Source organism: Ambystoma mexicanum, chromosome 10 (assembly GCF_040938575.1).
Source record: "Ambystoma mexicanum isolate Mex_15411 chromosome 10, UKY_AmexF1_1, whole genome shotgun sequence".
In the NCBI taxonomy this organism is placed as follows: Eukaryota; Metazoa; Chordata; class Amphibia; order Caudata; family Ambystomatidae; genus Ambystoma; species Ambystoma mexicanum.
The window spans coordinates 1,575,960,299-1,575,980,380 of record NC_090932.1 but is presented as its reverse complement, the minus strand read 5'-3'; the positions used below and the strand labels follow the sequence as shown (position 1 = coordinate 1,575,980,380).

At 51.7% G+C, this 20,082-nt stretch overlaps 1 protein-coding gene across 4 annotated transcripts in view; it reads left to right on the top strand.

Annotated features, from left to right (window-relative positions):
• Window positions 1-20,082, top strand: part of LOC138492611 (solute carrier family 2, facilitated glucose transporter member 11-like) — a 419,436-nt gene that overhangs the window by 132,545 nt on the left and 266,809 nt on the right. For all 4 annotated transcript variants that reach the window (XR_011276228.1, XM_069619902.1, XM_069619903.1 and 1 more), the window contains one exon: window positions 14,813-14,911. Coding sequence is in view for 3 of the 4 variants with exons in the window: in XM_069619903.1 (XP_069476004.1) it covers window positions 14,813-14,911 (99 nt within the window). In the remaining variant the exon portion in view is untranslated. The remainder of the gene's footprint in view (window positions 1-14,812; window positions 14,912-20,082) is intronic.

Below are 20,082 nucleotides of genomic sequence, written 5' to 3'. Positions count from 1 at the left end.
TTTTAAATTCTCTTCCAATTGTAACATTTCCTCGCGTATAATGATAATGATAATGATATTTTATTTATATCGCGCTCGTACACTAAGTGTTTCAGAGCACGACAAGGCAAGGGAGGGGCACAGGGGAGAACAAAACAACGTTCTTACTAGGCCCAGTAACATTGAGAATGTGCAAGTGCATGGGACGGGGGGGGGGAGTGCATGGAAGGGGGGAGAAGTGGAAAGTGCGGGGCTAAGGAGAAACAGATAAATAACAATAAATAAATAATAAAGGCAACAAACAGTGGTAGGGCAGCCAGCAAGTGCTGGGTTTAAGGCAGCAGACAGGGTAGGACTGTAAAGTGCAGGAAGAAAAAAGGGGGGGCTGTATGGGTACAGATACAGACCCTAGTGCAAGGGGTGGCCAGGAGGCAGTGCGGGTGGCAGGGTGAGCAGGATCCTGGGCCCGGCGGACAGAGGGTGGCCAGGTGCACAGTGCCAGAAGAGAACAGATCAGCAGGGGAGAGCGTGGGAAAAGGAAGAAGCAAAGAGGAAGGTCTTGAGATGTTTGAGGAACCGGAGATGGTTCTCCTCAAGTTTCAGAGAGGCAGGGAGTCTGTTCCAGAGGGAGGCACCCACCGAACACAGAGATCTACCTCCAGCTCATTTCTTAGAAAAATTATTGACCCTGAGGGTGTTCAAGTTAGAGGAGTGAAGAGCTCGAGAGGGGAGGTATTTGCGGAGGGATAGCTGAAGGTATTTTGGACCCAGTCCCCAGAAGGGCTTGTGGACAATGCAGAGGGTTTTGAATTTAATCCTTGCATCCCCTGGGAGCCAATAGAGAGAATTCAGAGCTGGAGAGATATGATCCCAGGGCTTGAGGGCAAGGACAAGTCTTGCAGTTCTGTTCTGGATTAGTTGCAGAGGGCGGAGGGTAGAGGCAGGAATGTTTAGAAAGAGGCTGTTGCAGTAGTCCAACCTAGAGGGAACCAGAGCTTGGGAGACTGTGAGCTTCTCGGGGAAGGAGAGGAAGGGTAGGGTACCTCTGAGGAGGTGCAGTAAGAAATTTGATTTTTTTAGACACATCAGAGATGTGGGCGGAGAAGGAAAGTGTGGAATCAAAGATGACCCTGAGATTCATAGCCACGCAGGTGGGTGTAGGGGGAGGGCCAAGGGAGGCGGGCCAGAGAGGGAGGCGAAAGGATGAAGAAGGTGTGCCGATGAGGAGGATCTCAGTCTCGCTGGCGTTCAGATAAAGATTATTGTCGGAACACCAATCTTGAATGGCAGTAAGGCAGTCAGAGATGACAGAGGGAGAGGAGGTGGTCGAGAGCAGCCTGAAAATGAGTTGGGTGTTTTCAGCATAACACTGGAAATTTGAGCAGAAAATGGCAATGCAGCGGGCGAGAGTTGCCAGGTATAGTTGCCAAGTCACCTCGTAATCCTGCAATGAACCTTCATTCTCAGTTTAATTAGCCTATCTAAAGCAAACCACACTTTTGCACCCAGCCGAACCAAAGAATCAGTCTGTGGGCCTCATTACGACCCAGGCGGATTTCGCGGTGCTAAATGCACCGCGAAGCATGGCGGAAAGCCGCCGATAGCGCCATGGGGGTTGGCGGATTTACCGCCCCATTCCGACCTTGGCGGGGCGGTAAATCCCCAATCCCCATTCTGCCCTTCCCCATTCCCATTTTTGCCCCATAGGGTATAATGGGAGTGGGGAAGGAGTTAATTACGCCACCGTAAAATACGGTGGCGTAATTAACAACGAGGTCCCGTAGCGCCATGGTTTTCTCCGCCTGGTAAAACCAGGCGGAAAAGGCCGCCATGGCGCTACGGGAACTCGTAGTATGGCGGAGAGGTACGCCATGCACTACGCTGGCGTAAAACCCTCTCCGCCAGGGTCGTAATGAGGCCCTGTGTCTTCTGATCCTCAGAATTAAAAGGTCTTAATAAACACACCTGTAAAACAGTCCCTTCTGCATACAATTTCTCAGGGCATTATTCCCTTATCTCTGACACTGTTCATTCTCGCCAAGAAACTTAAAATATTTTTAGATGGTTTCTTCATATGCGCAAAGGACAGCTATTTCTATTTTTGTCTTATCAGCAATGAACCGCTGTCACTTATGTCACTGAAGCAATAAAAAAAAGAAGAGAAACAAAAATTCAAAGTTCACCCAGCACAACACAGTATGACCAAGCTACACAGAGGCCATGCCCAGCAACTGCACCTGGCCAAAATGTGCACGCATTCTCCACCAAAAATGTCCGGAAATATATATACAGGCCACTCTCACTCTGTGCAGGGATATGTGTTTCCTGACTTTCGTTGGCTAAAGAATGGGGAATCCACTCATGATTATACCTTGTTTTTTAATATGGGACCCTTAGCTAGGGAGATACCAGACCTGGTCTAATGCCAGGCACACTCATTTTCACATTAGTAATTCTGATCACCAAATAAACAAATCACATTAAAAAAAGACCAGGAAACAGGCTTTCATAAACATGTACCTTTGGGGGCGTGGCTTGGAGCCATGGCGGTCGGTTCGGCTCTGTAGGAGCTCCCGGCTGGCGCCACGCTGCCATCCACAATGCCCGGTGAAGCCTGAATCTACCACCTGAAAAAACGACCGCTGTGATGCACAGAAGCAGGGGCACGCTCTAGGCGCTCTCCGATCCTGCCACGACGCTATATCTGGTGGACATCTTGGGATCAAGGAGACGAGGAGCCCACCACGGAGCAGTTTCAAAATGGCGGACCCTACTACACCCGAGGCCTACCGCTGATGAGGGAGACGCAAGCTCAGCCCGCGGCTGCCTTGGGTTGCACACTTGGACTGGGTCCCGCCCGCCCACCCATGAGCGGGCCAGCTCTCCTGGGCTCCATCGAGCGTGGGACGCCTTGATCGGCGCGAGCATCGCGCCTCTTCCAGGGCCGGGCCGGGGAGCGGAGCCCGCCATTCGAGTAAACGCCTACCGATAGCGGCTGTCCTGGATCCTGCTGCGGTGCCTTCTCCTGCCTTCTCCTACCTGCTAGCGGCTGTCTCCACTGCCGCCGCTCCGGGGACGACGCCGAGGGGAGGGGGAGGGCCGCATCTGCCCTCGTCGCTGCTGCCGGCCTGCGGAAGTCCTCAACCCGCCCGCCCGGGGCCTCGCCCGTGGGGGGCTCTGGGGCTGGTCCTTCGGCCCTGAACTGCCTCAGCGGCGCCGGCCGCGGACTGAACCTGCCCCGAGCGGATCTGTCACCTCCCCCGCTGGGCTGAGCCGCTGCGGGACCGTGGGCCTCCTCGCTTCTTCCCCCCCATTCTCGGCTGCCTCTCCCGGCTGCTCCCTGTCCCCGGCGGGGGAGGCACTCGCATCCATCGGCGGGCTGGGCCGGCCGCGGCGAGTCAGAGTGGCCCCGGCCCCCAAGCCGGCGGCCCTGCGGGGCGTGTCGTGAAGCCTCCAGCCCGGATTCCGGACGGCCTCAAGCTGACATCCGCCTCCCCCCGATTACACTCCTCCTGCTCCTGTCAACGGAGGGAGACGGCCCGGGACCTGGTACTCCCGCTTTACAACCCCCACCCTCTTCTCGGCTTCAGCTGGCGGCGGGCACCTGGGGCCGCTCGCTCTGGCGTGGACGGAGCCGGCCCGCCTCGGGGGCCTGCAGTGACTACGTCTCCCAGCGCAGCCTCCAGGGAGGGAGCCCATCCTTGGAACCAAGGCGATCCTCTCACGAGAAGTCCCCCCCTCTATATCAGCAGCTCATCTAAGGCTCTCCCTCCATCATTGCCTGCCGTGATCCACGCGGCGGCCCTCGACCTCGTCGCTCCCCCCCCCTCAACGCACCGAAACAGTAGTCAGGAGACTCGGCCCGAGGCCCTGGTGCCTCCCTGCTCGTAGGACACTCCACGCTTCGGGGCACCCACCACCGCCTGCCCCGCACCCCAGATCTCCTGGACTTCCTACCGCGTAAACACGCTTCTGGCCCACCTCCGGAGGGGGGAGGCAGACTTCCTAAACCACCGCCATAAGGTAAGGCGGCACCTGCCGCATCCAATCCCACCTGGACGCTCCGCTGCCCCCCGGGCCTGGCTGGTTGCCCCCCCTCCCCTCTGTCCTGGCTGGAGGGGTTGCTCCAGTGCGACATGTCTAAATCAGGCAAAGCCTCCAAACAATCTGACATTTCCACTCTTTTGACCATGCCCGCTGGGGGGGAAAAAAGCAAGAGGGGCGAACGTAGTGAGGCTGGGGCCGGGAACGGCCATCCTGAGGACCAAGCTTCACAAGCGGTCACGAAGGCAGATCTCCAGAACCTTCTATCGGCCCTCACCAGGGAATTCCACAAGGGCACTGAAGAAGTCAAGTCCCAAATTGCCCAGCTTGACAAGAGAGTGGGGGAGGTGGAGGCAAGAACCGAGGAGATCGAGACTACACTATGCGAGCAGAACTTTGAGATCGGAGAGGGGGCGGACAGGATAAGGGCCCTGGAGTGTAGGTGCGAGGCGCTGGAAGCTAGACAAGAGGACGCCGAAAACCGTTCGAGGCGGAACAATATCAGAATCCGGGGAATCCCGTTGGCAGTCTCGGAGAATGACCTCCCATCTTATGTTTCCGACCTCCTCCGCCACATCATCACCCTCCCAGATAACTCCCCCCTGGAGCTGGACAGAGTACACAGGGCTAGACCCAGGCAGAGATCCAACGGGGCAGCCGATGTCCTGGTCAGGGTCCATTTCTATAAACTCAAGGAGGAGATTATGCAAGAGGCCAGGGCCATGGGTCAAATCCACTTCCGCGACTCAGAGATAGCCCTATTTCAAGACTTAGCCGCCTCCACCCTAGCCAAACGAAGAGCTCTGAAACCCATGGCTGACTGGCTCCGGGAACGCAAGATCACCTATCGTTGGAGCTTCCCCTCGGGCCTCTCCTTCACCTGGGAGGGAAAACCTCTGCAAATCCCATCTCCACGTGAAGCGGCTGCATTTATGGACCCAGACACGGAGGAGGCGATCCCAAAGGGTCCGGCCCGCTCCCCCGAGGGGGCTGCGGGGGGTTCTCTCCGCCCCTGGACCCGGGTGGTCGGTCGACGCAGGATACGCGGCCCCCTGGCAAGGGGGAAAAACACTGACTCTCACTGAAATCCCGAATGGCTCAGCTCCATGCTGTCCCTCATCAAAGTCACACAGCATTCTCTTGACCGCCCCCTGGAAGCCCAGTCCTCAAACCTAGAGCCTTACAACCTCCTAGCCCAGCAACGTCGCCACCGAGTTACCCTCCAACTACATGAGTCTATCGGCCTGGGCGACCGGCGGCAGGATCTCTCACTCTGCAAAACCTTCACCACTACAGCATGAGACCTCCTGGTCTCCGACACGGATGGCATCTGTGGCCCAGCTGACAGCCCTGTTGGTAGAAGGCTGGCCTGGATACCTTTACCTGTTTGTTGTTTTAAGTTCTGTTCTAGTTCACGTTTTTGGTTCTCCTTGGTCAGGGGGAAATGGGCTGGAACTCGAGCGTATGGCGAGAGGGAAAGGACAGCCAAAATGCAAGCTGACGATGCGCACTCCCTTCAGCCTGGCGTCTTCAGGGCAGTAGCGAAGAGGCCTTCCAGATCTGAAGGGTCCCCAGCTCCGCAATCCAAAATACCCAGGGTAAAAGCCTCTATCAATCCCACCCAATGATGTCTCAACCGGATAGAGAACTCTCACTCCTGACCTGGAACGTTCAGGGTCTGAACTCCCCCAGGAAAAGGAAGGCCGTGGAACACAGGCTCTCCCGAATGGCGCCCGACATCATTTGCTTGCAAGAGACTCATCTACTCAGGAGCGACGAACGCTGCATAACCTTTCAGCGCTATACCAAAAGATTCTTCGCCTCCGCGGACCTCAAGAAGAGAGGGGTAGCCATTCTGCTAAGCCGAGACTTACCCTTATCCAATATCACCACCAAGCGAGACCCCGAGGGGCGCTATCTCCTACTGAAGGGCCTCCTGTTGGAGCTTCCCATCACGATAGCCGCTATATACTGCCCAAATACAGGGCAAAGCACCTTCCTCCGGAAGCTCATACCAATACTCACCGCCTTCTCAGAAGGTCGCGTGTTCATAGGGGGCGACTTCAACCTGGCTCCCGACCCATACCTAGACAAGTCGCTTCCTCCATCAAAAGAGGATTTCAGCAAAGCGATCGCCATGGCGGAATTCCTAAGGGAGACTGACACAATAGATGTATGGAGACTGGCCAATGAGAGAGAAAGGGACTACACTTTCTTCTCCCACGTACACCTGGGTCACTCACGGATTGATCTGCTTCTAATCTCAAGCATCCTCATACCCTGCGTCGAAACCATCCAAATCGGGCTCAGAGCCCTCTCGGATCATGCTCCAGTTATTTTGAATCTGAGGGTATCAGGCCTCCCGGAACCTCCCCAGAGACAATGGAAACTGCAAGACCACATCCTAGCTGACATCGCAATCAGAACAGAAATGGCAGAAGCCCTCAAAAATTACTTCAGGGAAAATACCCCCAAAGACTCCTCGCTGGCAATGATATGGGACGCTATGAAACCTGTCATTAGGGGCACGGCAAACGACTGCACAGCTAGACTTAGATGACTTGGCAAGCTGCAACAGGACGCACTGGAAGCGGAGGTGTCAGAAGCGGAAAAGATTCTTAAACGAGGCCCGAACAGGAAAGCGAGCCGCACGCTACAAAGGGCGAAACGCTCCTGAGAAATGCACCTAGCCGACAAAGCGGCCAGGGCGCTAACATATACCAAACAGTTTTACTACGTCCACAGCAACAAAGCAAACCGGCTCTTGGTCCACAAATTAAAAAAACTACGAACGAGGAACCTCATCCACAACCTCGCGGATGCGCAAGGGACCCTCCGCTACTCCATTAAGGAGAAAATCGAATTCATGGCTTCTCACCACAGAATGATCATGTCGGGTGCTCCTACGGCCGAAACAGCGCACACCAAATATCTTGCAGAAGCACATATCGCCGCCCCATCCCCACAACTTGATGCCCTGGAGGCCCCCTTTTCGGCAGAAGAAGTCAGTGAAACCATATCTAAATTGAAAAACTCAACCCCTGGCCCAGATGGGCTTACAGCTCAATTCTACAAAAAATTCTCACACATCTTATCTCCCCAACTGGCTACCTTATTTAACTCATTCCTCCTCTCAGGCACGACAACCCCCTCAATGGAAGAATCAATAACCGTGCTCCTGCTGAAGCCCGGAAAGGACCGGAGCCAGTGTGCCTCCTACAGACCCATCACCCTCCTGAACTATGACGCAAAAATCTTCACCAAATCCCTCGCGAATAGGTTGGCCCCCCTGCTTCCCTCAATCATCCACCCGGATCAGACGGGATTCATACCCGGCCGATGCACCCACGATAATATAAGAAGAACCATCAACGTCATCGAATCCGCCAATAGAAGGGGGCAGGCATTGATGGTATTATCATTGGATGCACATAAAGCCTTCGACATGCTCGACTGGGGCTATATCCGAAACTCACTTACACACTTTGGCTTCGGCCCAAACTTCATAAAATGGACACTAGCAAACTACCAACACCCATCCACCAGCCTCAGGATGAATGGGGCCAAGTCCGACCCGATCAAAATCTCAAGAGGCACCAGGCAGGGGTGTCCCCTGTCCCCCCTGGTTTTCGCCCTCTCCATGGAGCCATTCGCGATCAGGGTTCGCCACAATGCAGGAATCCAGGGTCTGGTGGTCAAGTCTCAAATATATAAAGCCGCCCTGTACGCCTACGACGTCCTCCTCACTTTAACCAAGCCAGAGGATTCCATGAAAGCCCTGTGGAAAGAACTACTGGATTTCGGGGAAGCTTCGGGGTTTAAGGTCAACCTCACCAAGTCCACAGCTTTAAGCATCAACCTTCCCAGCCAGCTACTATCGGACCTGGAGAGAGAATATCAGATCCCCTGGGCCAGAAAGAACCTCCCGTATCTGGGGGTCCAGCTCCCTGCCGTTTCAAGCAGACTATACAAAGCCAACTTCCCGGCACTCCTGAAAGAGCTCAAATCCGATCTCTCACGCTGGCAAAAACAGGAGATCTCCTGGTTGGGAAGAATCACGGCCGTAAAGATGAACCTCATACCTAGACTCCTGTACCAGTGTGTGGCCATACCCACTACAATCCCGAAGCAAGAGATCCAGAAGTTACAAAAGAACATCATGAGATTTATCTGGGAAGGGAAACAGCCTCGCATCCCGCGAAGGATCATGATCCGGGGTCGGGAAGCGGGGGGACTGGGAGCACCCGACGCTGCAAGATATGTTCTGGCCGCCCAGCTCTCATCGGCGTTCGCTTGGCTCCCCGCCGCCTCCAAGCCCTGCTGGCTGGAGCTGGAGGAGGCCTGGAGTCCAGTCCTTATTTCCTCATTGCCACACCTGAAGGACCCCAACGCAATCAAGGGAACGGGTCCTCTGTCGGCAACTGAAAACACAGTTAAAAGCTGGAAGGGAGCGGCGCGACTGTGGAGTGTCCGCGGCACGACGGGCCCACTCACCCCGGTCTGGGGAAACCCAGAATTCACCCCAGGCTGCATCCCCAGTAACTTCAGGAGATGGAAAGCTGGAGGGCTGGAGAAGATACAAGATTTTTACGAGGAGGGAAGCCCTCTAGACTTCGAGGCCTGTAAGGCAAAGTTCGACGTGCCAGAGAGCGAAAGATTCAAATACACCCAGCTCCGCCACTGGCTCTCGAACAGAGAGATGAAGCGTCATGGAACTAGGGCCCTTACAGCCCTGGAACTCACCCTCACAGGCTCCCCTCCAAAGGGCAGAATCTCCACCCTCTACAAGCTCTTGGACAGATCAGACCCATCCCGCAAAGAGCCATACATGCTGAAATGGGAAAATGACATCGGGAGGCCGATCGAGCTGGAGGAGCGGAACCACATCTGGACAAGAGCAAACAGAAGCTCGAAGTGCGTGTCCAACAAGGAAGGAGCATTCAAGGTATGCTTCAGGTGGTATCGGACCCCAGAGACACTAAATAAATGCAACCCCTCAATCCCCCCGGCTTGCTGGAGAGGATGCCCAGACAAAGGTTCACTCTTCCATCTGTTTTGGTCATGTCCCAAATCTATCCAATTCTGGAAATCAGTGCTGGATCACATTAAGCAAATCACAGGGCTCTCCATCCCATGGGACCCGGGCATCGCTTTATTGGGATCAAGCGGGGAGGGCCAATTCCCCCTCTCCGGGCACAGAGCAGAGTTATGCTCCCACCATAGCTAGGCTGTGGAAAAACCCAGAGGGCAGCTGAAAAGATAACGGCCCTCCGATTTGGAAACAGAGACAAATTCTCCCTTACATGGGCCCCCTTTTTGGACTACACCAAGAAATTCCCAGGGTTGGTACGTCAACCCCCCTCCCTGCGCTGGATGGACAATACCGAATAAATACAGAAGGGACAATGCAGTAGCTGAGGCCTAGACTGGCCCAAAACCCCGTTGGTGATTACACCCAGGAACAATACAGCAAGCCCCGGACAAACCGACATGCGCTGCCACCCACTCATGACCCAGCGCCTAATAGATTTTCAAGGATCCACCCCCGCCCACTTGTAACCCATCTCAACCCTCCAGGGCTAAATTAATTGTCTGCCCTTCCCCCGGACCTGTCCCCTGACCTGTTATTATTGTTGTTTTGTTTTGCTGTTTTACTACTTGCATCTTGAAGCTCAAAGTCGCTGCTCGCAGCGCCCTTTATGCATTCGCTAACACCTGATGCAATGTTTGTACTAAAACCAATAAAAAAATTTTTTGCAAAAAAAACATGTACCTTTATGTGCTCACTTGAAAACTTCAGCACACAATGCGACATTTACATGCACAAGATATGAGAAAACATTAGGAAAACATCTGCCTGGATGTACTTTTTTGGGAGAGAATAATATTGTTTGTAAGTGTAAGGAAGGCATAGTATCACAAGTATGACACTGACACAAAAGGTACAATTTGTAAAACCGTTATTAAAGTTTCAATCGGTTGGAGAAACTGTTACGCTCACCTGGTATCCACAGGGACGCCACCCAGCCGGGTTACTCGCTGGTATGCTTCTCAGCTTTGCCCTGATGTGGTTTACGGGGAAGGTTCTGCCTGAAAATACAGGAGGACTATGTTCAAGACTGACCGACTGGGGTAACTATCCTCCCTCCACCCCCGTATGCTTTCAGTCCCTCTGGCGCCCTCTCCTCACTTTGTGGTAGAATTAGGCGTGCTCTCCGTCCTGCCTTCTTTGCAGGGGTGCGTTGTCTTTCATGGGCGAGTGCTGTCCAGTTACTTCACTGACGCCGGCCCGTTTGATATTGTTCAGGTATGTCTTATTGCTGTTCTTTAGTTTTGTTGCTATCCTGCATGCCTTTCTTTGTTTAAAATGTCTCTTTTTTCTCCATTAGGTATGCAGAGCTTCAGCGCGGCGTACTGGCTTGGTTGAGCCCCGCTGGTAAATGATGGCACATTAAGAGCGCTATGATGCGGTAAGTAAGTGCTATGCGCAGCGCTGCGAAGTCTTGCCTTTGCTAACCTGTGTTTTCCTTCCTTATAGGTCGCGGTGTTCTTCAGCTCGAGTGGAATGTCCGGAGTGGTGCCAGCCAAGAGGCGACCAGCCAGGTAAGCCTTTTCAGCAGTTCGTAATTTGTAAATGTCTCCTGCCTCTATCTTCCTCTTTCAGGTCGTTCTGTCCGGGAGGCGTGCAGATTCGAGGAAGCTGTTCTCAGTAGCTGCAAGTGTTTAAAGATGAAGACTGCAGGTAACATGCTGCTGCTAATGATGTTCCTTTTGTGTCCTTGCAGGTTCTGCTTCTCCGAGGTTCGAGGGAATAGCTGGACACGGTGAACGTCACGTTGCAAGCTGCAAAGTAACACGAAGCATGTTATGCAGTCAGGGTGTGGTTTATATAGCCGAGGTAAAGTAGTACCAGGGAAAGTAGTTCCAGGCCTGCCACACCTAAAACACTAGACCGCATAGCTTGGTTCTTAGGAATCAAGCTATGTGGATGCCTCCATGTTGGCTGACAATATAATAAAGTAGTTCCCAAGTACATTGTTGTTCATGGTGTATGAGCCTGGTGCCATAGGCGCCAGGATGGCCCCATGAGGGCTTTTGAAGAGGATGCCAGGCTCTAGAGGTCCGAGTCCTGACTCCACCTGCCCAATGGGTTTGCCAGAGGGGGTTTTGGGTGAGGGTCGTGACAGAAACTCCTAATTTACCCTATAGCTAGGATGGGAGTAGTCCCAACCATCAACTCATAAACAAAACAGTCCTAGTTGTGTCCATCAAATCAAAATGGCCTATACTAACAAAAACCTAATGCATGCCTTCAGCTAGTACAAAAAGTGTGAAAAGAATTTAGGTATGTAAAGGAAAGTCAGTGTTCAAAAGAATACATGTGGCTGAGTCAGCTTTCCTACCCACGTAGGACAGCACGGAGGAAGGCAGGTCCTGTAGACAATACCAAACACTCTGGCTCAGGCTCTTAACACAAAGCAGTTCAAAACCCACTCGTCCTTCCACGTTAAGGTCTTTCTTTCCAATTTCCAAAAAACACAGGTTAGCAAAACATTCACAGTGGTCCCCAGCTGTCGGGCTCAGACCTCTTAAAGCAAATGTTCACAACATTTGAAGGGGTTCCCTTCTCCAAGATTAACTCACATCTTTGAGGGGTTCCCTTCTCCTAACTTATTATACTTCTGGTCTCTCTGAGTCAGGCTTGGACCATTTCCTGATGTTGACGACTTTCGATTGTGCGTGGCTTTTCTGACAGTCCTCCGCAGGATTGCATTGACTTTCCAGCTTTCAACTCACACTCATATGTTATTTACCCCTGGGTAGTTCACTCTATTATGCATCAAAGTTTAATGTTCAGCCTTTTGCTTCCCCTTTCTCTAGGGGTTCATTTCAATCACCTTGACTTTACAGTTCATTCACTTTCTCTTTACAACCTTTTCACCTTTCACAGAGACTTTGAAGTGGGCTACTTCCTTTCGCCGGACCACGCTGTTATTCTGTATTGCTGACTTTACAGCTTTCGTTATTTCAAAGTTCATACGCAGGTCTGCCTTTCTTCTCGTCTCATCCACACGCGTGCAGCCTTCAATTTTGCGATATAATGTTGCTACTTCAATCTATCTTGAGCACACACTGGTCTTTCACGTCGCTTGTCAACTCACCGGCTGTGTGAGTTTCTTACTTGTCTTTTACTTTCTTCCAATTTGTGAGTCAAGGTTAGTACCAAAGACTTGGCCTCGCCTTCCCATCTCTGCTGTTCACCCTGGAGGGTCGCTGGCATCCTTGAAACACTATGCAGCCTTCTTTTTTGGGATTCAGCCTTCTCCGCGTACCTTGTGCGGCCTTTTGGAGGCAACGACCTCCTGCAAGGAACTCCTGGGGTCCTCTACCTGTAGCTCTCATCACTCAGTCTGTTGTTCTGCTCCAGAAGGTTCACCTTCGCCCTGGAAGTTCTGCGCGTACTTGTGTTCCACCTTGCTCAGAGTGTGTCTCTATGTTCTGCCTTTTATCCGCTTGAGGAGAGCTAATTGGTATCAGATGTATGCACTTAGAGTCATGTGCCTGACTTTGCCTGACCCAATCAGCGGGCCATTTTCAATACGATGTATAAGAGTTAATCTTGTTACTCTCAGTCGCCCTCTTCCTCTGCCCAGTGTTTGTGTGGAAAGAGAAAGGGGGAAGGGGTAGTTCCTCTCTCCTTATCTTCACTCTCGCTCCTCTCGTGGTCCACCTCTCTCTGCTCCTTCTCTGGCTTATAAGCCTTTCTCTGCTTCACCTGCCCCTTGCCTAGCTCTTCCTATAGAATATTTACTGCCTTTTCCCTGATCCCTGCATAAATCATGATGTCATGAATAATGTTTCTAGACAAATACCGCCCATCTTCAGCCCACACCCAGTAACTTGCCAGTTCTTGAGATTCTCCTTCCTCAATGACCCTTGTACTGCACTTTTTCTCCAACCCAGATTAATGTGCTACATAGCATCCTGACACCCTCTGTGTTTTTCCGGTTCCAACAAAGAAGCTGTCTTTGTAAAAACACATTCTGCTGTTTCATTGTGCTCTGAGCTCCCGGCACACTGCAGTTCAGCTTTCAATCTTTGCATTTATTTTCTAAGCCAACCTCGCGATGTGAATGCCCCTGCAACCAGGGCTTGCAGTGTGGACTATGGCCTAAGCAACTCCAGTCTAATTACTAATAATTATTAGTATTAGTCTTGATACGATTAGTCATTAGTAGTGTTAGTGTTTAAACATGTTAGTTGTTAGCACCCTACACTACACTGTGCTAAGCTAAATCCCACCTCACCCCTTCTTTAGTGACTCACATCAGCACTAAGCCTGCATCATAAGCACCATTTCTACGGAGGTACACACAACCTCGAAAAGGAGTCTGTGGCCTCGCTGAAATTAGTGCATGGTTGAAATGTGTGTACTGATTATCGTTCCATGATCTCATCTGCACAGCATGAAACACCAAGAGTAAATGGATCTATGTGATGACTGCGCATCCATTACTGCGTGGCCGAAAACGTTGAATAGTTTACAACAAATCAATGCGAAAATGAATGCGGGGGAGAACTTCTGCAGCCCCACCAAACCCCCGATGTCCTCCCAACCCCCCCACTCTCAATAGTTTCACATCAACGTTTTGTAAACAATTTGATATGTTCGGCCGCAATACTCATGTGAGCAGTAAACGGCTGATAGCGAGAAAATGGCAGAACAAAATGCACTGCTTCTGCAGTAACCATGGACTCATACATTGTTGGTTTGAGTCAGCCCACATGACTCCTCAGTACTCTGCACTGACTTCTGCAAAATAATTACTGCAGCTCAATCCAATATGTTTGGCATACTATGTAATGTTCTGAGCTTGACATTTCTATGGAGTCTAATCTCTGAGTAGAGCATTGCCAGTTGTTCATATGTTTTGCATGCGTGTGCTCACACTCGTTAGTACACCTGAGAGACAAGTAGGAGGTGATCCTTCTGGTTTCCCCCTATTTCCTAAATTCTTTTTAGATAATGCCCTTAGACAAGATGGCTTTTCTTCTGATGCCCCTGACATGTGTACTAGGCGCAAACTGTGACGCAAAGGGATAAAACAAAGTCACGACATGGCTTCAAACAAAACTTGGATCCAAACAAAACCTGAACAAGAGGTTAAGGAAGATGACCTGACCATTGCAGAGTGCTGGAGCCAATGGTGGGAGAAGATGTGGCCTGGTGGCTTTGAAAGCACAAGTCTCTGGTGTAGTTCTAGTTTCACCACTTAATTAAGACCTGGTGGTTTTCAGAAAATATCCCATTGCATCTGTACCCGAGAATACTCCAAAATTCTGAGCCATTATAAAAGAGGCCGAAGACCAGAATGAGAGGCAATGAAAAAACACTGGATCACTATTTTCAGTGTAGAAGCGATTCAGGGACATTTGTTCTTTTTCTCTCCCCCGGCACACTTGCTGCTCTACTTTCATATTTTGGGGATCTGTTTCTTCATGAAGGCGGTCCCCTTGTACTCCATTCTTTTATATTTGTTGTTTTATTTTGCCCACCTTAGGGAAATTGCGAAGGAATAGAGAGGTAAGATGACCTGGCCTTCTGGAAGCACCCAAAGGTGGTTAAGGGTGCAGTGTTGCTCTATATATTCCTAGCGTTCACAGCCTGGGTCCTTCCCACATTACATGGTATGCCTAATGGAATGTTGGGGAGTAGAGCAGGAAAGCTAGGCATGATGGGTGCTGGGGGTGTCATACAGCTTCTAATGGAATATTCTTCTCTTCACAGTTGCGGTACCGAGTGCTCCTTCAGATGATTTTTGTGCTTGGCATTGGAGGAGGATGGCAATTTGGCTTTCAGATTTCTGTTCTCAACTCCCCTTCTCCGGTGAGTATATCCTTCCCTGAGTTTTCAGTGATGTAGTGACCACAGAATTTCCCATCCAAAATAACCCCTACATAAGAGTATAGAAGAGGTCTGAGCCCTACTGTCTAGTTCGCTGTTTTAAGGCATGAAATTGTATTAATCTTGCCAGCTCATATCAAGTTGGAGACCCTACAATGTTTGATCCCTTGTACTGCACTGCCCCCCTCACCTTTCCCCTCGCACTTTTCCTCTACCCCCGCCCCTGCACTTGCGCGATCTGAATGACACTTGGCCTAGTAGGATCGTTGTCTGTCCTCCCTTGTTCCCCCCCTTCCTTGCCTCATCGCGCTTTGAAACACTTGTGTATAGGCGCGTTATAAATGCATATCATATCATACAAAGAATTATCCCTCTCATTCCAACAAACAATAGTTTAGGATCATTAGGTATGGTCTACACACATCCTCACATTCGTCCGTGCTACCAGAGTTTCCTCAGGTTCACAGTTGTGAGTCAGCATTACCAGTACAGAGCCCTTCCAATCAGTTTGGGGATCACATGCTTGAATTTTCACCAAGGTCCTGTCTCCTTTGATCAGCCTCCTTGATGAGAAGTGGATTTAAATGTTTCCTTCACTGAACGACTGCCTTTTCGTAGCTCCCTCCCAAAAGTGGTTTTTGTTCTTAGGACTCATAGCTTCTGGATACAGTGGGAGAAGTAACATCTTGTTCCCTCACACAGTCTAACATTCGCCCTTATCTTTCTTCCTCTCCACCTCTCTCCTTTCCTGAATTTCACAGTGAGTTCTTCCCCTTCCACCTTTTCAACCACCACACTACCACCTCTCATCTGGTCTCTTTGATCTTCCTCCACCTCCACCATCTTCCCACCTGTGCCACCTCCACCACCGCTTAATCCTGATGTTTATTACTGCTTTTCACAAGCTACTTTGCACCCTGGGTTTTCTCCCACGCCTCATTGTTCTTAGATGTTCCCTCCTTCAGCTCTCCGTTATGGATTCTCTCCTCCGTCCCTCTAATTTTCTCCTGCACCACCTTCTCCTCTTCCTTCTGCTCTGCTACCTACTCAGCACGTTCAACCTACTGGCCACATCAGCAAGCAATCTCCACCTGCCTGTGCCTCCAGCACCTTATTGTCACAGCTTTCCCAAACTACTGGGGCTTTCTGTACTATGTCAGGTTCTACTAGGTAGCCACTGGTTGTGTGATTGACATCAGCTGGCTAGAATACTTGCTGTTGTGAGGTAGGCATGGTATCAGGAATTGGCACAGACACACAAGCCTACACGTTTAAAAACATTTATTGTAAGGCTCGGGTTGCGATGAATGCCTATCTTGCCCTATCTCTACTTCAGGGTATTCCCTCAACTGATGTGTCTAAGGATGGTCGATGTCAGTAAGTCCCAAAACAAAGTCTGTCTGCGTCAAACCTTTTCTTGCCTTCACACTTTAAACAAATGGGTTGTGTTGGGAGTTTCTTAAAGAAAAGAGTGTTCCAAAAAGGAGCATAAAACAGGGCTGTTGGCAGGTGGCCTTATCTTAAGGTTTCGCTTTGCCAGTGCAAAAGAAGTCAATTCAAAAGGAGTCCCATTGGCTCTTGAAGGCGCTACTCAAAACAAATCACTTCACAAAGGTTTGTAGGATTATCTTGGGGCTGCCGTCCCCAAACTTCCTTAAGTTTACTGCTCCTTTAGGCCTCTCAGGATTCCCTTCCTCAAGATTAAGCCTCTCAGGTTTCACAAAAGTTCAATGATTCCCTTGAGGTTCCCTTCCCCAAGCTTTTTAAATCTTACAGGTCCTTTAGGCCGCTCAGAGTTCCCTTCCCCAAGCTTAAGCCGTGCTGGTTTCATGTTTCACAAAGGTTCATCTTTCCAGGATTCACTTTTCTAAGATACAGCTTTTTCTCTTGGATTTAAATAGTCTATCAAAATACTTTGGGGATTTTGCTCCCACTCCTCTTTCCGTGCAGCTCCCCTTTTGTTCACCTTCACACAAGTAGCTCTCTCTTTGTCTTTCTTTCAATACTGGAGTGTATCAGAGACTTTCGAGAATGCATAGCTTGACATTACCCTATACGCGACCACTCTTGATACTTCATCTCACTTTCATTGCTTTCTCTTCATTCAGTTTCTTTTACTGTTTCGCTTTGCCTCTTGCATGCTGTACTTTGCTTCCCTCATGTGCTTCTTGCACAATTTACTTTCACACTGTTTCTTTTTTCCGTGCCGCTAGCACGCTTTAACTTTTCTTTTGACCTGTGCTTTTTTGACGCTTTACTTTCACACTATTTCTTTTCTCGTGCTGAAACATGCTTTAACTTTGCTTCCCTCATGTGCTTCTTGCACAATTTACTTAGCGGGGGCATCCTAACGCCATTCACCTCCCCCCCACTGCACGCCCACCACCCAACCAACCTGTAGCCCCGGTATCGTGTAGGCCGGCACCTCCCCCCAGCCGCTCCACACCGGTCCCCCCCCCCACCCTCTCTCCCGTGCCGGCCTTCCCTCCTCCACATTCCCGGTGCACGCAATAATAGGCGGAGACAAGTTGTACGATTGGAAGTGTTAATGCCACAGCAGCTTTATTTTGCATAAAGTCTTGGAGTTATCTTACATACGATCCGTAATTCACCACACCACAGGTTCTTCTACTCCGTGTGAGGTTACCTAGGGTCGCCCCCCCCCCCTCCCCGTCGGCGTCGTGCGGACGCCTCTGGGGTACCCCGGCCCTGTCTATCTTCTCTCTACCCCGTGTTCATCTGTCGTTGATTGCCACTTGCCCCCATCCATATCGTTTAGTTCTCCTCTTAACTTTGGTCCATTGACCCAAAATGCAGCTCTGCCCGCCCCCTCCCCTCTCTGGGTCCCCCAGGTCCCCTTCTATCTAACGCAGGCCGCCCCTTGGCGCCTTGCGACTGGCAAGTTCCTATACAGACACCACCGACAGTGTCCCAACATCACATACATACACCGGGCCGGCCCCGACCTCCGGTGCCGACCCACCACCACTTTCTCCCTGCCTAAAAGGTCATCGTCCTGCGATGTCCATATGTACTAGTGTCCCATACTACTTAGACTCCCAGTCCCAACTTCTTCTCTAACACAGCCTCTACTCGAGACCCTCATCCCGCAATTCCTTCCCCCCCCGGGGGGCTTCCCCTTGTATACCTTTGTTGTATTTTGACCTTTGTTCTTTTGATCCCCCCCCGGCCCTCTCTTTTGGGTTTGGAATGGTTTCCAAGACCCCTATCTCCCTCCCCTTTTCCCAGGGCCTCCCCTGAGTCTAGTACTCCTGGGGCACCGTAAGGTCTAATCTGTTGGCTGTGCATTCCCCTATGGGCCTGACAGCGCTTTGCTACAGGGATCGCAATGTAACTCCGCCGGGCGACCTGAAAAGGAAGCAAATTCATTACAACACATTTCTTCATAAAGGGAGGGCGGGTGGGAAAATGCTTCTTCTTGTGCCCACGTGGGAGGGGGGCAGGAAGCCGGAGGAAGAGATCGTTCCTGCGACGATCCTACCCTTTTGTAGGGTCTTCCCCCCCCGGCTTCCTGTCCCCCCCCCCCAACAATCCCAGGTACCCCCAGCCACTTCCGGGGCGGCCCCCTCCCCCTCGGCCCCCCCCTCCCAGCGGTTGTGAGTTGACCCCTCCCCCCGCACCCCCGTGTGCCGCCAGGATGCTGAGGCTCGGGGGGGCGGGGGGGGCGAGTCTCTGGCCCGGCAGCCCCCCCTAAGGGGCGGCGCCTGCCATGCCGCATCCCGCGGCGCATTCGCCCGCCGTAGCGGGGGCATCCTAACGCCATTCACCTCCCCCCCACTGCACGCCCACCACCCAACCAACCTGTAGCCCCGGTATCGTGTAGGCCGGCACCTCCCCCCAGCCGCTCCACCCCGGTCCCCCCCCCCACCCTCTCTCCCGTGCCGGCCTTCCCTCCTCCACATTCCCGGTGCACGCAATAATAGGCGGAGACAAGTTGTACGATTGGAAGTGTTAATGCCACAGCAGCTTGATTTTGCATAAAGTCTTGGAGTTATCTTACATACGATCCGTAATTCACCACACCACAGGTTCTTCTACTCCGTGTGAGGTTACCTAGGGTCGCCCCCCCCCCTCCCCGTCGGCGTCGTGCGGACGCCTCTGGGGTACCCCGGCCCTGTCTATCTTCTCTCTACCCCGTGTTCATCTGTCGTTGATTGCCACTTGCCCCCATCCATATCGTTTAGTTCTCCTCTTAACTTTGGTCCATTGACCCAAAATGCAGCTCTGCCCGCCCCCTCCCCTCTCTGGGTCCCCCAGGTCCCCTTCTATCTAACGCAGGCCGCCCCTTGGCACCTTGCGACTGGCAAGTTCCTATACAGACACCACCGACAGTGTCCCAACATCACATACATACACCGGGCCGGCCCCGACCTCCGGTGCCGACCCACCACCACTTTCTCCCTGCCTAAAAGGTCATCGTCCTGCGATGTCCATATGTACTAGTGTCCCATACTACTTAGACTCCCAGTCCCAACTTCTTCTCTAACACAGCCTCTACTCGAGACCCTCATCCCCCAATTCCTTCCCCCCCCGGGGGGCTTCCCCTTGTATACCTTTGTTGTATTTTGACCTTCGTTCTTTTGATCCCCCCCCCGGCCCTCTCTTTTGGGTTTGGAATGGTTTCCAAGACCCCTATCTCCCTCCCCTTTTCCCAGGGCCTCCCCTGAGTCTAATACTCCTGGGGCACCGTAAGGTCTAATCTGTTGGCTGTGCATTCCCCTATGGGCCTGACAGCGCTTTGCTACAGGGATCGCAATGTAACTCCTCCAAGACTCTCTGCGGGCTGCCGGCGGCAGAGAGTTCCCCTTTTTTTTTTTTTCTTTTTTTTTTTTTTTTTTCTTTTCTTCTCTTTCCTTCCTGCATCTCATACCCTCACCCGTGCCATTGTGGCCAGTACTCGCCGAATGCAGACATGTTTGAGTATGGATAGAGGAGACCGATTGGTAGGAAGGAGAAAGTTACACATACCCTAGCGTGTCAATGTTTGTGGGAGGGGGGACGCAAAGTGAGGAATCGGCCCCCCTTGACCCCCCACCTCCCCCTTGTGGACAATCTCCTTGTTGAACTCCCTCCTCCGCATTGCGCTTTTACCCTTAAACTCCAACGTAATATCCACCTGAAACATTGACTGG